Raw genomic sequence first — 16,892 nt, 5'->3', positions numbered from 1 at the left:
AATCTAACATCGAATTTTAAGCGGGTTTAATCCACCCAATTGGGCACTCACAACACCTGTTTGGTGCATGCGGGGAACCAAATATGGCCGACCAAATCCTGACCATGACTTAGCTCGTTGGATTCGTCTATAGTTTCATGCGTTGTCAGTGTCGATAAACGGTCCTACAGACCTCTACACGGGACACGGATTAATTATGAATTAAAACTAATGAATTCAACTAATAAAAAATATTACCTTGTTTTCACAAAACAGTTTTACATCGTCTTCTGAAAGCTGCATACCCGTCTTTACTCTGTGAAACAAAAGCCAAAACATAGTGAAAGAGTATGACATTTGCGGGCTTGTGGCGTCTATATATCATTTGAAATATAACTTTAATATGTATGCCCAAATTTGATGGGAATGGTTATTGTCATGCATGATTAAGAAACTATTTAGTTTTTGCCCTTAATGCTGACGCTAGACATATAACTACAGATATAGGCGACAGAGACAAATACATGTCTACATGATTAGAACAGGCGATCTACGCTGTTTTAGATTGCTACAATATTGTTTTTCTTCCCGGTATTGGTTTCTATACGCAATAATCCATACCTAATGCAGGCACAGACTGCTTCATTGGCACGTTCATCTGGAACACCAACTACCTGTTTTGAAGGGAAAATGTAAAATATACCATGAAAATATAGTGATGAGTAGATCATCCTATTAAATACCAGAGAAATACCAAAAGAATATTAAAGCTACGATATTAGTAGATTACTATATGTGACCATCCACAATGGACACACTGTAAAACCACCAGTGCTTATTCAGAAGATATGGACCAATAAGCATTACAGATACCAATAGAAAACAAAGACATTTCAAGAACAAAATAGATTTTGGAGCACCTATTTCCCAAGTAGTTATGACAAGTGATACGATATATCATTTTACAGCTTGTTTAATGGAAATATCAACTATATAAGATACTCAAAATTGCGACTTTACACATGGATGGTCACATCAGGGCTCTGAAAAACTCTTTAAGGGGTCGAGCTGTATTGTCTCAAATATCTCCGAAATGGGAGAAAACTGCCATGTTTGCTGTGAAATTTTGCCTAGCAATATCTATCTCAGGTGCAAAATTTATGGTGCACATGAAAGATTGAAGTCTTTAGATTAATATTTTAGCAATCTTAATATTATTAGTTGATAGGAAATTCTTCAAATATGCCTGTACATATAACGACACATAACAGCCCACGCAGTTTTTTATAGGTGAACTCTTTTCGAGCAGTCCGTGTTGGACGATGACCCTATCTTTTTGCTGAGATATTTACAGGACCTTGAAATAAGAATTATGATAGATATTTGCGACTTCGGAATGCAACGAAGGCATGTTCGAAGCTCGTCAATACACAAAATACTACCTGATTTTACACTCTCGTCTACCACTGTCTGGCGCATGTTATTTTGTTACTTTAAATTCAACAAAATTCCAATTTTTTAGGCAAAAAGACTTCTAGAGATACCATCCTGCATGTCCATGTTCGATTTATGGTAATACAATTAACCAATTTTTAAATATCAATTTGTTTATATTCACGGAAGCCATATTTTGTGCATTTTCGACAGTAACGAGTTAACGCCAATTTTGGTACAAATTTGTCAGTTTTGCCAAAGTTATTTATCCGGTTAACTAACGAATACCAAGGTTCATAGGCGAGCTAATAGCGCTATGTTATTTAGTTGCTTTTACTTGCGATTTTATCATGATTCCGTTTGAGAACAAATATAATTCCTTATGGGTCTCCAACTTTGTCTTCAAGCTTCTTCACACGACAAGCCATGTGTTGCCAGGCAAGTCAAAAGCAAATTGGGACAAATCGGCACTAAATATGGCCCGTAACTACATCAATATATCACCCAAATGTCCATGTTATTTAGGATACAATGTTAATGTAAATAAATTGTAATATACAATTTTAAAACAATGTTTAATATGTTCTAACGTGCGTATGCGCGATTCTTTCTCCGTTTGAGTTTTAATGTATATACCTGTAATGTATTGACAATCAATTCATAAGAAGCCCAAAGTTAATACCAACACTGCAGCGCTGGAAACACGGTCAATTCTGTGAAAGGATTTGGGATGAAATCGTTCTGCTTGATTTATTAGGTCTATTAATGTGACAAAGGAACAGGTCTCTAGTTTGATTCCACAACCATTCAAACCGAGCTCGTGTTTTATTGTATCATCGTGTATTAAAATCAGGAAGGCTATGTCGTAAATGGACCGGAACAATATAACAATTATACTGTCACCTGTGTTGAAGGACGGTTCTAAGATACAGGGTGTTCCAGAATGATCTATACCGTGTTTGAAAACATTAATCAACATTGTATTTAATTTGAGTACGGTACGTGAAATACAATGGCATAAATGTCACCTACTTATTGTGTTACTTTCATTGCAAAAACTTCATTCGTTTTGGCGTGATATTGATATTCTTAAAACTGGATGTTTTGCACGTGTAAAAATTGCATATGTGTAACTTACAACAAAGGCTTCATAAGCACAAGACATTGCTGCTTTATCACTATCGCATAGGCCTACTTTGCAATTATGTGTAGACATCATACAGTTGTCATAGGAGATACACCAAATTTGGCACAGATGTAGAGCTTAAAACACTGTATAATTCTTGATATTGGATTAAGTGACCTTTTCATGTGTTTTCAATATTACGAGGGCTCAGAGCAAGAACTAGCTATGTCCACAATTACATGTTACTGATTTCGGCAACAAATGGATAGTTAATTCTGCACTCCATAATAAATGCAAGTGACACCCTGTAGCTTAAGATGACAGCGAGCCAGGTTTCAAGATCGATTTCACGACCAGTCATACATATTACCTGTTTTATTGTTACCTTATGGAGGCCAGACTTTTATTTGAATGATAATGGCTCTGTCACGCCGTATTGAATACCCTCTGTACGGAATGTTACATCACAATTCAGTATAATTATTCAAGGTTGGTACGCGTGTCTGTCATCGACTTGACAACAGGCACACCCGGTACAAACATTTTGTAAATCGTGGAAAGTCGTATTTATGCAAAATGATCAAAAATGATACTTTTAGGTGTTATTCTGTTAGTTTCTGTTTGGCAAATCATAAATGCGTACGTGTTTTGGTCAAAATGGCAATAATCTTACTTTTACCCCTACCCACCTGATATAGCTATACACAACCCTTAAGTGTTGGTATATCCTCCGTATAATACAATGACGACTGCATGACGGTGTAGATATAAATTAGTAAGTTTTTAGCAGGTTCGCCGTCGGACAAGTTTAGAACTGTCAAGCTTTCGGACAAGTTTAGAACTGTCAAGCTTTCGTCAGGAGTAGCTCTGACTTCTTCAGGACAAAGTACCTAATAATGAGACATGCAGCTCCTTCCCAACTGGTGGATCTCTAAAAAGGGCCGTTCACTGAAGACTGTTCCTTGTCAACAGATAACAAGCAGATCCCGCCTATCTGCTAATGTAAAAGTTTGGTGGCTCTGAAAAGAGCCGTTCACTGAACGGCTTAGAGCCACCAAACTCTGTCTGGTTACTCCATTGGCTCTTTCATCATGCTCATAGGGTTTGATCCATCAGGTTTAGGGTTTACATGGTTTATTATCTTAAGATTTGAACCCAACAACCCAGATGACCGACAGTATATCTATTCGCCCTACATGCTCTATTACTTACCATTACACCAACAATACTTGGATGTTCAAGAAGGACATCTTCTAAATCGAAGGGAGTGACATTAATTCCCTCAATGATCATGAAATCCTGAAAGATCAGATGCATAATGGTCAATGTGTACAATATCATTTAAAAACAAAGGTACAGTTCTTCCTCAAACATTCTATGAGGAATAGGTGAGCGCTTACGGGAGACAATATGTAACAAGTTGTCAAAAGTGATAATGAACATACTTCTGTATAAATTCGCTTTGTACCCAGCAAACACAAAACGTTTTCGACATTATTCGCAAAAGGTTATAAAAAGTTGTCAGAAAACGTTTAAATGTCGGGTTATATAAAGGGAATATTAATAGTATAAAACGTTTTCATAACCATAAAAAACATTTTTTGATAATCTACTGCTCAGCAAACAAAAATGTTTTACAGAAAACGTTTAAATGTCGGGTTATATAAAGGTTATAAAAACGTTTTAATAACATTCCAAAAACATTCTTGAAAACTTGATACAAAACATTCTAAACAGAATGTTATTTTGGGGTTGAAAACATATTTTGCGAAAAATGTTTGCCCAAAATATTTTCAATAACGTTTTAAAAACGTTTTCATGACCTTTATATAACCCGACATTTAAATGTTATTAAAAGGTTTTGAAAAAACATCTTAAGAACATTTCTGTGTTTGCTGGGTTCAAATATTTTAACATAATGTTATTTAAGTATTGACAAAATATTTGGCAAAAGTGTTTGCAAAAATAGTTTAAAATAACATTTTTTGAAAACATTTTAAAAATAGTGTTGTAGTGTGTTTTCATACAAAACGATTTAAAACGTTATCATGACCTTTATATAACCCGACATTTTAATGTTATTAAAACGTTTTTACCTAAACCAAAAGCCAAAATATAACTTATTTAAAACGTTTTTAAAACGTTTTTGTGTTTGCTGGGGTAGGCATTTAATCGTTTTATTATATTTGCACGAAAACATAAATACCATTAAGATCAGAATTACAATACTGTCAACAGATATAAATGTAGAAAAGAAAAATAGATCTTACTGTTTTTCTTCCAACAATTCGTATGTATCCTTCCTCATCCATAACTGCTATGTCACTGAAAGACACAATTGATTATGTTACCGCGTACAACACTAAAAGACTGAGATTTAATAGATTTTAATTAAAATCACGCGGGAATATAACTTTCTTAAACTGTGTGGAGTTGTGTGGATCTCTTGCAGAAGCATGGTTGCGCGGAACCAGCTTAAATTTCCGATGGCCTCTTGCCGAACCAAATTTCTGCAGATCGCCTTCGCATTGGGAACAACAGAATTGTCACGATATTTATCGTTTTGAGTCTATTTTACATTTATTGGTTTGAAAACAAAATCAGAAACATTATTCAATTCTGTCTATTGTGTCTCTAGAAAATAAGTTTAATATCATGAATGTTTGTAGTTATTTACACCTACCCCGTGTGCATCCATCCACTGTCGTCTTTGGCTTGTTTAGTTTTCTCTTCGTCTCCCCAGTAATATAGAAATATGCCATATCCTCTGAAGTGAATTTCACCCGCCGTGTTCACTGGAACTATCTCTCCATTTTCGTTTACAATTTTTGCCTAGTATTAAGATAAGCAGACTTGCGATTATAGTTTATTTTAATTCTTCAAATGAATTGTCGAAATTTATTTACAAACAAAACAAAACAAAAAAGATATGTTTTTTTAAATTCTTTAAACTACATGTATACAGACGCACAGCTCATATTATAACACAAAATGTTAGATATTATGCCTTCATCCGTTCCTAAGAGAACGCAATTGAATACATCCATGTCACATTCTCCGGTACATTGGTTACCCTACGGCAATTGACTGGGAATATGATGTGCAAAATACTAAATCTTGGCTAGAATCCCGGCTAGAATCCTTTTAAATCAGTTCAGATACCTCATACCCGCCGATACATCGATAGTGCCCGGATTGAATCCTCTTGGGATCATCCATTGGATGGTTAAGCAAACTAACCAGCGTCTCAGTCAGTCCGTATCCCATCTATTAATGAGAAGAGATCAGAGAAATTAGAAAAAATGAAAAAGTGGTAAAAAGAGTAGGGAGACTGGGATGATTTATTACGTCCCGGCAATCTTAGAGATCTTCTTGTGAGAGCTGAAGTCCCCCCCCCCCTCTTTCTGATACTATTCCTTCCACACAACAGGGTACTTTCACATGTGATTCCAATAATTCCTTCTACAGGATCAGGGGCAACATCACCTGCACCACATATAATGAAGTGTATCTCATTTCTTGCCGGGTTTGTGGTATACAGTATTGTAGGAGAAACCAAGACTGCACTTTATGGACACAGGTCAAATGTCAACACCAGGAAGCTTGACACCTCTGTTGGTAGTCACTTTAACCTCACCCAACCACTATATCTCCAACATGATCCTACAGGACACTGAGTCTTTAGTAGGTAACCGCCCGACACCGTCCGTGCCAGCAGGGAGAAATTCTGGATGAAGCGCCTACGTACCATCCATCCACATGCACAGTCTCAACATCCAAGAGGGAAACGACTAACTTGTTTTTCATTATCATCATATTTTGCCCCCACCCTCTTTTTTTCCCTATTTTTAAAAAAATATTTTCCCTCCACTTTATTTCCTATTTACTTCTTCATTCATTATGTTAATGTAGTTGTATTTTTACCATTCATTTTCATTTTTCTATTCAGCCCATTGTCTTCATTCATTTCCTTATCCCTTTTATTTCCATCCATGACATCCAATTTTCTGCCCCAATTGATAGTTTCCAGTAAACACTTATGTCTTCTATTGTTTTGCTAATTTCCTTTTCCTTTATGTCCATGTCTATGTACATAGTCTATGTCCCTATATATGCATGTTTGTGTATTGTCTTGTGACTTTCCCCAAGTTATTCCTAATATTCCATGATAATTTTTTTTTTAATTTCGTTGTTATTTGTTACTCTTTTGCTGATGTTTTAATGCCATTATACCAGTGTCTACCCTTTGTAAAGATGAAAACACGATTTAAGATAAATAGCGCCATCGGTGTTTACTTTTTTTTTAAATGACGTAGTTTTACATGGTATCAAACAACCGTGGGCAATCTGTATTTGTTTTGAATTATAGACTATACAATTTAATTTTTCACCCTGATGTGGCAGTGACATCAGTGCGTATATCATAGCGAAATAGATGCGTGCGTGCGAGAAATAGCTGCATCAACGCATTGACGTTACTGCCACATCATTTAGTGTGATAGTGTGTTAATTGTGTATTCTGCGTGAACTTGGAAAAGGTATTTTCGACCTCAGATCTTTCTAGATCCGGATACTATATGTTGGTAAACTTGTTATTGATTACACATCAAACCGATTCGGTATTACTGCATAATAATTTTAACAAATTTAAGAAAATACTATAAAGGTCACTGGTATTTAAGAAGACTGATTTACATACCAAACTCATCTTGCATATCTTTTTGGACTTTTCTCTCAGAGATGACGGGATAATGCTTCCACCAGAAGCAACTGAGAAACAAACAAAAATATATCAACATTAGCATTACCATCGTCATCACAATCAGTGTCATCAAAAAACCCGTCCTACTCTAATAAAGTGTAAACTTCTCACTTATTTCTTTTTTACTTTGTCCCATATAAATGTCCATATCAAACAGAAAGGCAAGTATTACTATAAAAAAAAAGTATTTGGTGTCACAGCGAGTCAGCGACACCTTCTAGGAGTCAACTGTAAATGACACTGACAAAGGTGTCGTTTTGAACTTAAACTCGGTGTAATCGGCAAGTTCAAACGAGGTGTTTTCCAGGGTGACCCATTATCCACACCAGCTGTTCTTTACAGCCCTGATGGGCTATCCCTTCCAAAACTTTCTGACATCTATTTAGAAGCTCATACATTATCGTATGCAAGATGTCTTGTGAAAGCAGATGAAGGAGTGATCCACGCTCTTCAATGTAAGATCACTCGGGAGTCCGCTTGGAAGCAAAAAAAATGAAGAATTTCGGGAGTAAACGATGGAGCGCCATCTACCTCACTGCCTGCGCAAACGCGGTCCAAGATTCTTCAAGTTCTACTGAAGAAATCAAGCCCAAATGGAAGGTGGTCAAGGAAAGCATCAAAAAGGAACTCACATTTTCAACAATTGCTCCGTGTCCCTCCAGCAAGGCAGGTATACATGGCGGCACAATAGTATCCTCACCCATATTATTAATATGCTGTCCCAAACCATCAAAGACAATTGTGTTATTTTTGCCGACCTCCCTGGATACACAATAACAGGCGGCACTCTTCCACCAAATATCCTGCCTACTGCTCAAAAACCCGATCTTATCATCATTGACAACCATAAAAAGTCCATTCACATATTCGAGCTAACTGTTCCTCTAGAAACAAACATCCAAAACGCCCACGTGCGAAAATTTTCCAAATACCAAAATTTGCAATCTGATATCATCCAAAAAGGGTTCAAATGTTACCTGAATTGTTTTGAAATTGGGTCCAGGGGTCTGGTTACAAGTGAGAACGTGGGGAGATTGCGCGACACCTTCAAGCAATTGGTCCGGGAGATTAGTAAGATCGCGCTAGTCAGCAGCTTTACAATCTGGAACGCCCGTAATGAGCCCCATTGGGAGGCGGCTCCTTACCTTAAAATCTAGCTCTCCCACCCCCTTTGCTTACTGCTTTGCATCTCTCCCCACGTCCTCATTTGCTGTGTTAAAAACATTTTTGGCATTTGTATTTTATAATAGTTGTATTTTTATATTGTGTTTTGTGTTGCCTCTTTAAGGCCCTCCTGCCTGCTTGATGGCCTGCTAACGCAGGTTTTCAGCGTGTCCTGGGGGTGATCGTACATTCTTTTGTTAATTTTGATGTATTTTTATGATGTGATTAATAAAGACTGATTGAATAAGTGTATGACCGACACCTTTCGGTGATCATTGAGTGATTTACACCTAAACCAGTGTAAAATTAATTAAAATGACTCCTAGGGTGTTACAAGGTGGCGGGGAAACGCGCATAGTTTTTTGAGGTGCCAAAGTATTTTTCCACCAGTTCGAGCGTCTGACAACATATTAACGCATGTGCCTTCACACACAGAAGTTTCTCTACATTCTCGTCGCCCGGTAAGTACCAGACGTTGCCAGACATTTTTGATAATGATCATGATAACATTAGCGTAATGTAAGCTTTGATTAATACCGTATTGCGCCAAGTAAATGAAGTATATTACAATTTCATTGTCAGAATTTGTGGATTTTGGGCTGTTGTGTTGGTAAGCTGTAGTTGAATGATTGATCTGCTTAGCTTAATGAATCGTGTGTAAAACAAACTTTATGAAATAATGCAATGGATGTATCGGGTCATTTTTAGGTGTAAATTTATCTCAATATGACACCTTACATTCTTTAAACAACGTGGTCAGAATTCCACGTGGACAATTTTGACCACGTTGTTTTAAGAGTGTAGAGAGCCAATTTTAGACCCCATTTTGGGCGTAATGAACTTTTTTGAAAACAGGAGGCCACCCTAGGTGTCAAAATGAACATGACACCCGAAGGTGTCATGTTATTACACCCATAATAGAGTAAATTTGTCACCTAGGCTTTAGGTGACCACTTGAGGACACATTTTGTGACACTAGTTTTGGTGTGATAATGACACCAAATTATTTTCAGTGTAACCTGTACTCTGAGTACCGAGCATCTCACTCCGATACTTACTTAATTGCATCTGTGAGAAATCCAATGAATCAAGGTAGGGAAGATTCAATAAATCATGCATATGATGAATTAACATCCCAGCATTAGTAATCCTAAAAAAGAACACACATATTTATATTCTTTACTTATATTCTTTAGGATCCGTTTTCATTTTCTGGTGATACATCATGGCATAATTAATTGCAGTGTCGATGATAATTTGGATATGGAAAGTATTCCAAATAACATTGTGCAAAACGAAAAAAAAAATTACAAGTTAGATACCGTATTATTATATTGCATGATTAGTTACAGGGCTATTGCAACGGTTTAGCTTTTAAAGTGTTATATGGTGGCCATCTTTTTCAAAAAAGCAAGTCCTATACAATTAGCTGTCCAATCAATTTATTTTTTTCGAAGCAGCATAAGATAGCTTTCGATGTATGCCGAGTTTGACACCTGTAGCAAAAGAGTCAGTCCAGACTCAGGGCTGGTCCCCTCTGAAGGACGGAGTACTTTCTTTGTTCATTTACCCAAATGCGCTATGAGGAGAGCGGTAGTCCAAATTATGATTATACACATGCCTGATGTGCTCTCATGTCCCACAAAAAATACTGTCCAAACGTCCATACCCCATCCCTTAATTTATCCTTTCTAAAAATACATGCCAAATATTGGTATTTCTAAAGACTTCGAAATCCAGCCACCAGAATAACACTTTGCGAGTAATTACCATTTCCTTACTTTTCCTCGTGGAATGCCATTGCCATCAAATCCTTGTCATAATTTGGTCCCACCACAACCACCGTATTTCCATTGGCTATTGGTGTCACAGCGCCGTACTGAGCACTTACACCTGATAAATGCATTATTAATGCATACTTTGCCTCCTGATAAAAACGAACAAGAATATTTAGGAAATAATTGTGCGACATATAAACTAAATGTGTCACTGATATTTTGCGGGGGAAGCAGAAGGACAGAGAAGGGTGTAGTAAGCCCCTCCACAGTTTTCTATGGAGAAAATCCCCTTAAAATCCTAAGCGGAATAGAGGATAAAACATCAGTAAATTAACAATTCAAATAAATAACTCTTTCGTGCACCCATCCACACTGAACTTTTTCTGCTCAGGGACGTATCCTAGTATATAAAGCTGGTGTATGAGGCATTTCTGGAAACTAGAAATAATGCATACTGAGGAATTTTGTGTGTTTTTGCCTCTCTCTCTCTCTCTCTCTCGACAAAAAGTCCACAGAAGTCCAGGCATGCCACTCAGAAATGAATTGCAAACAGCTTTAATTGGGCCTGCATATTGAACATTTTTCAATATTTTCCAATATTTTCCAACAAACATTTTACACAATAATTGTGTAAAACTTGTACACCAAATACCTTCATTTGGCGCCCATTTTGTACAATTTTACAACCACTATAAAAAGGGGGCACATCCCCCCTCAGACAACCACCTGCGTCACGCAAGCGGGACGAGAGCCCTGCTTAGCGGTCAGATTTGGCACAACTTGTGTCCCCACGATCAACTTCGGATTGACTTGATTAATTAGGTGTAGGTGTGGGGTTTTGGGTGGCGCGCACGCGCGCGCGAGTACTGTGTATGTACAAGTGTATGTACAAGTTTATACCGCGAATCTCCTTACCCATGATTGTACGTAACCTTTAACATTACCACGATAAAAGTTTCCATTTTCATGTATGTTGTCTAAGAGAGAGTGACTTGAGTGTGTAACAGCTTTAGGTGTTCCTGTACTACCCTGAAAGAAAAACAACACGTTTGGTTTGTGCATAAACGAAAAAAGAGATTTCGTTATAAATGTCCAAATAAAAAACCCACCTCAAACACGTGCAAGAATGCGCTAAATGTCAATTTTAAAACCTGTGTACAGGCCCGGTGCGTGCGGGAAGCTGAGACACACCTCTGTTTTGGCCTACATGTAAGACAGTTCAAAAATCAAAAACCAAGTTTCCAATTTATTTTCAAGAGCCTTCGATCTGAAGGATCAAATTATATACTATGATAAAGGTGATGTTGTGATTTTTTTGAACCAAAATGATGAAACCTGACTAAACATTTGCTAAATCACAATGATATTCTATTTATTGTCTCCAATTTACCCACGGTCGCAGTTAATTTCACTGGATTTAATTTGGAATTTTTACATTACCACTGATTACCCTTTTAAAACCACATTCATGCTTCATAATAGGCACCAGAAACAAATCAACTAATTCGTGAGAATTAACGCTAAATTTATATTAGTCAATATCACTACAGGCACAAATTACTATTTTATCACAATTAACAATAGCAAATTATTTGATTTCATAAATAATAAGGATCGACCAAGCCTCGATGGTCGGTCGATAGATCGAACTAATTTGTTTCTATTGCCTTACCGAGGTGAAGACAATAGCAGCAGGAGCGTCCATGTCAATGCGATCACATATCTTAGTAACTTTGTCTTTATAAGCTGATGAACGTCCTTGATGAATGAGATCATCCAAGTTATAAACTCCCCTGTCATAAGAATTACGTAAGTGTAAGAATGCTCCTAATAGAAACAAATCTTGAGATCTCTAAGTTTTAAATTGTGATACCTAGTCGACGGCTGACGGTGATCATTTATTACTTTTTCAAACAAAATATCATGTACAACCCAATTTTAGGCTTAAACAGCTAAAGCGATATATTGCTAATGTATACAGATGCTTTTGAGTCATGTTCAACTTTACATTTCCCCTTGATACCAAATTATTCACTTTTGCACCATCTGTTTTAAAGGCAGTATTGATCACATACCCCTTGCAAATTAAGAAATATGCTTTAGGATAAATAGCGCCATCTATAGTTTGCATTTAGTTAATAATGAACCCAATTCTATATACATCAAACAACCGTGTACAGCTAGTCTTTATAGGTCCATGATATGCACTCTCGGGTGTCACCAATATTGAGTCACCGTACTAAATTATTATAATGAGGTTACGTCTCTAAATATCACTCGAGTCAGTCACCTCCGAGTCATTTTACCACACGTTATGACTCGTTTCAACTGATGATATATCAGGAAAGATAGGCTCATTATATTATCAGCTTACCCTTTCCCCATGTGTTGCTCACCACCAATAGCTACAAATGTAAGTTCTGGCAATCTGTTAAGAAAGAAAAACGTTGCAAGTACGTATAATCTTAAATTCTGAAAGGAAATGTTTATTAAATTAGTATAAAAGCGTATTAAAATGTAAATCACCTTTGGCATTTCAGTTTGTCTGCTTTGCAGGATCGAAGTTCGGGTATGATCTCACAGACGGTATCATACACGCTGTCTGGTGACCGTGTTAGTACCAGCGCTCTACATCCAAGCTGTAAAATAGAAATTAAACATACAAATAAACCAAAACAAAGACAGCAAGTAAATTCCAAGCAAGGAAAAACAGATCATTACTATTTTTGTCATAACTCAATTTGTACATGTGCTTATTATATAGCAAATATCAAATCAACTTCAGTTTCCACTTTAAATCAGGTTGACAAAAGTAATATGTAATAAGCATAAGATTACCTTTTGGAGAAGTTTGGTTTGCATCGTTACTGGAAAATCCAAACGGATGTGTACCTAATATAATAGAATATGATTTAATCAGTATCGTCATCATCGTATTGGACACCCCCTGCGCCAGCATCCACCATGTCCACTTCTCAACATATTGGACATGCCTCTCCTTGATATTAGAACCCAAATTCCTATTATTTATTCTCACAAATTTAGCCACGTCACTGTCACTTCATTACAATCGAAACTTCCCAGTCTTACATTCCTTGAATTCTATGGAAGACTTCCGTCTTCTTTGAGTGCGATTTCGTCATAACACCATGACGCTTGGCAAATATTCCCGCGGATACTCTAATAGTAAAGCGGCCGTACTATGCGCTACAGACCAGGTACATAGGGAGAGAAACTACTGGGTATCACACACTCACAGAAACCAAGAAAAGTGGTTACCGCTTCGCGGCTCGATGACGCGACGTCACCGCTCTGTCGTGCCTTTGGCGCTTCGCTCATCCGCTCACCTGAAAACATTCTCCCGTTACCATTTCTTGTGTTTGGCTTTGCCTTCTCACATTAAAATCCTGGCTACGCTACTGGACTAAACTGATCTTAATTGGTTTAAATGCAATTAATCTTCATCCATATTGGTGGATTCGATACGACTCGGTAACCTGTCTTTTGTGGAAGGATATTGGGTGTACTATTCAGGTCTATAAAATGATTTTTTTCAATCATAGTATCAATTAGAAAATCTGATTTGAACGTTGATTGCTAATTTGCAGTGGCGTAGATTTTTGGCGAAAAAATTCTTGAAGTATATTGAATTCAGTACCTTTTATCGGCAGAATAAGTTTATGGTACAAATGCGCGCGAACCGCGAGGAAACTTGTACCATATTGAGGCTAAACTGGTAAAAACATTTGGGGGCTTAAAATGGCCAAATATAAGGTTAATTTAGTCAGAAAGCCACATACAGGCGTCAACATTGTCGGATGATTGTATGGAATACCCCCTGACAAAATATTGGGGGATTTATCCCCCCCACCCCCCGGATCTACACCTCTGTTAAATTGACTAACATTGTTAGATGAAATTGGCTAACTAATGCACATATCAAATGCAACCCCGGCCCCTGGGGACCCGGGGATGGTCCGGGACTTGACATCATGTGACCCAGGATTTGACTCAAAATGTATCCCGGGGGGAGCCGGGTGTTGGCCGGGACTGGTATAAGACTTGACATCGGCCAAAACCCCGGGAAAGTGGGCCGGGACTTTACCCGAGCCGTGCCGGGATTATGTCGTAACTTACCCGGGGTTTTCCAACCAATAAAATGGGCCGTGGTTTGCTAGTAAGGATGTCCACATTTATGGGTCAGGGAATCAAATCACTTGGCCGAACATTAATGTTACTGTTCATATAAATCCATTCCAAAAACAAAATCTTGGCTGTTGTTTCCAAATTTTGCCATAGTAGTTCATGTATCTGCTATTTAGCGGGGCTCTAAAGTTAACATGTTTAACCAGACCACACTGGCTTCTTGACATGCACGTGCAAACGAGAGCCTGCTTATTTATGCCAAATGTATTGGTTTTTATTTTTAAAGTTTTAACCACCCGCCGAGAGTAAAGTTTTAAATTATTAGGCCTACACTCAAAAACAAAACTGACCATGATAATAAAAGAATCCATGATACTTTTGTGACATCTGCGATCGACTGCTACATGGCCATAATACTTAATCGAAGACTAGATACTAGGTAGTGTACATGTTCTTTATAAACTCCAGCTGTATTTTTCTTCTTTAAAAAAATAATCATAGGTGTATGATATAAAATTGCAAGTCTTGTGTTAATATACAGATATCAAAACTAATTATATTTTCATGTTGGAGCGTTTAACAATATCATTAATCACAAATCGTTGAAAGGATGTTTTCAATATTACCCAAAATGACAACCTCGTGAAACAAAATATTAATAACTAGTGCGCCAAAAATTTGATAGATGGTCATTTGATTTTAAACAAGATACAAGGTAGGCCTATTTGGATGGGGTATGGGCCTTTACAGAATAGCCTCATTATAATTATTGAAGTTGCATTTTGGATTGACATAAAAAAAAATCATATATAGGCATATAATATTATGTGCTTAAAATGTTCATGCAAAGATCGAACATTCGCCACTCCCGTATAATCGTGGACAGATGTAAATGCAGTGATCTGTTTCTTTCATATCTTTGATGTTTTAATCATATACATGTAGGTACATGTAGGCCCTATATCAATACGATATTCGTGGTTTATTCCCGGCATTTTCCGACCCGCCATTCATGCCTCGTAATATATTTAAAACAAGCATGCATATTAAATATAGCACTGGATGGCACACAGGGATCCCCCTCTTGTCCCGTTCCCCTGCCACTGTAAAGCATGAAAAATACACAAAATGACTAAGTGGGAAAGTCGGGTGACTGGGGTCCGACATTGACATATGTAACGTAAAATTCCTTCGACTGTGTGCTCGTCCGAAAAAGGGTCATTAGACATAATAGACGTTAGTCCGAAAGTGGAAACAGTAGGCCTACATTGTATATAGATGAGAATTACGCTGCTCTGCACTAGTGACGAGAATCTAGGTAGCCTAATTTCGTTATCGTTTTTAGATGTTCCGCAACAATGTGAGTAACTGACGTATTTGCAATGGAACACACATGTCGGTCTATATTTGAAGCGTTTGAATCCTCTCAGCATGTCCAGAGCTCGGCAGTCCATTTAGTAAAGACATACCTGAATACCGAATTTTGAGCCCCGCGATATTAAAACCATATGTAGATCCAGGCCTATATCCGATGCTCAGGGCCGGGAACTTGGGCCGAGGAATACCTGGGGTTTGCATCAGTTTGCATCGGATATTCACCCCGGGGGGCCGGGGAGTGGCTGAGAGTTTTCCCCGGGTGGGTCCGGGACTGGCCAGGTGTTTACCCGGGACTTGAACATTTAAACCCCAAATCCACGGCCCACGACCCGGCCATCCCCGGGTCCCCAGGGGCCGGGGATGCATTTGATATGTGCATAACGTTATCATGGTCTCAGTACTATAACATATCAACTTACCAGTATTATACCAAGCTGCATACAAGCGACGTAAGTTACCAACCATTCATAATGGTTGCCACCCCATACTCCCAATCTATCACCAGTGCTCAATCCCAGAGACAAAAATGATGCTGCTAGTTGTTGGCTCTTGAGAAAGAGAAAGAGAAATTGTCAAACACTATGGATATTGACCCAATTATTCAGAAAGTCATCGATGACTATAGACTGTTACCGTATAATCGTCATTTGTAACGATATCGATGAAGAATATAAAGTATAAGTAATGAACGCTATACCATACACAAGTGGAAAATAGACAGCTTGAATTCCTATTAACATTACGGTATTTTCTGATATGTAATATAGACTACTGAGGTTAAGACTCACCTCTTCCCTCACTTGCTGGAATGTTTTCCTCTCTTTATCGGCATAAAACACGTACATCTCTTTGTCAGGATATTTGTCGGCCATCAGACAGAATTGTTGTCCAAGAGATCTGCCTAGGAATGGGGTGGCACGGCATGGTGAATGGTAGTAACTTCTGGTTAGTAACGTTGTCATCATACTGCCGAAAAAATACCATATATGTCATTCACCACTTCAACCCTTCAGGTTATTAGTAGATGTGCCTGCTTCTACTAGAAGCTCCAGTGGACACAGGTTGATACAACGTCGAAGTTTCAACCTAACCTGATTTCAACCGGATTTTAACCTAGAGGTTAGTT

At 37.7% G+C, this 16,892-nt stretch overlaps 1 protein-coding gene across 1 annotated transcript; it reads right to left on the bottom strand.

The window, feature by feature from the left end:
• Window positions 1-216: 216 nt before the first annotated feature.
• LOC140161770 (medium-chain acyl-CoA ligase ACSF2, mitochondrial-like) lies at window positions 217-16,731 on the bottom strand. The gene is made up of 15 exons (XM_072185070.1): window positions 16,555-16,731; window positions 16,186-16,314; window positions 12,770-12,882; window positions 12,618-12,671; window positions 11,916-12,036; window positions 11,159-11,272; window positions 10,247-10,392; window positions 9,524-9,615; window positions 7,239-7,309; window positions 5,702-5,806; window positions 5,223-5,371; window positions 4,810-4,864; window positions 3,752-3,838; window positions 601-653; window positions 217-295 (listed from the first exon to the last, which is right to left on the bottom strand). Exons 1-15 carry the CDS (start codon window positions 16,729-16,731, stop codon window positions 217-219), a joined length of 1,545 nt encoding a protein of 514 aa, XP_072041171.1.
• Window positions 16,732-16,892: the final 161 nt, after the last annotated feature.

This window comes from Amphiura filiformis, chromosome 1 (assembly GCF_039555335.1).
Source record: "Amphiura filiformis chromosome 1, Afil_fr2py, whole genome shotgun sequence".
NCBI classification, from domain to species: domain Eukaryota; kingdom Metazoa; phylum Echinodermata; class Ophiuroidea; order Amphilepidida; family Amphiuridae; genus Amphiura; species Amphiura filiformis.
This window is presented reverse-complemented; position numbering and strand designations above follow the sequence as displayed.

Coding starts and splice junctions, on each gene's coding strand:
- LOC140161770 (XM_072185070.1), bottom strand. CDS start 16,731: ATGATGACAACGTTACTAACCAGAAGTTACTACCATTCACCATGCCGT. Junction 12,883..16,185: donor TGCAGCTTGGTATAATACTG/GTAAGTTGATAT, acceptor TCTATTTTACAG/CTTGGATGTAGAGCGCTGGT. Junction 10,393..11,158: donor AAGGTTACGTACAATCATGG/GTAAGGAGATTC, acceptor CGTTTTTATCAG/GAGGCAAAGTATGCATTAAT.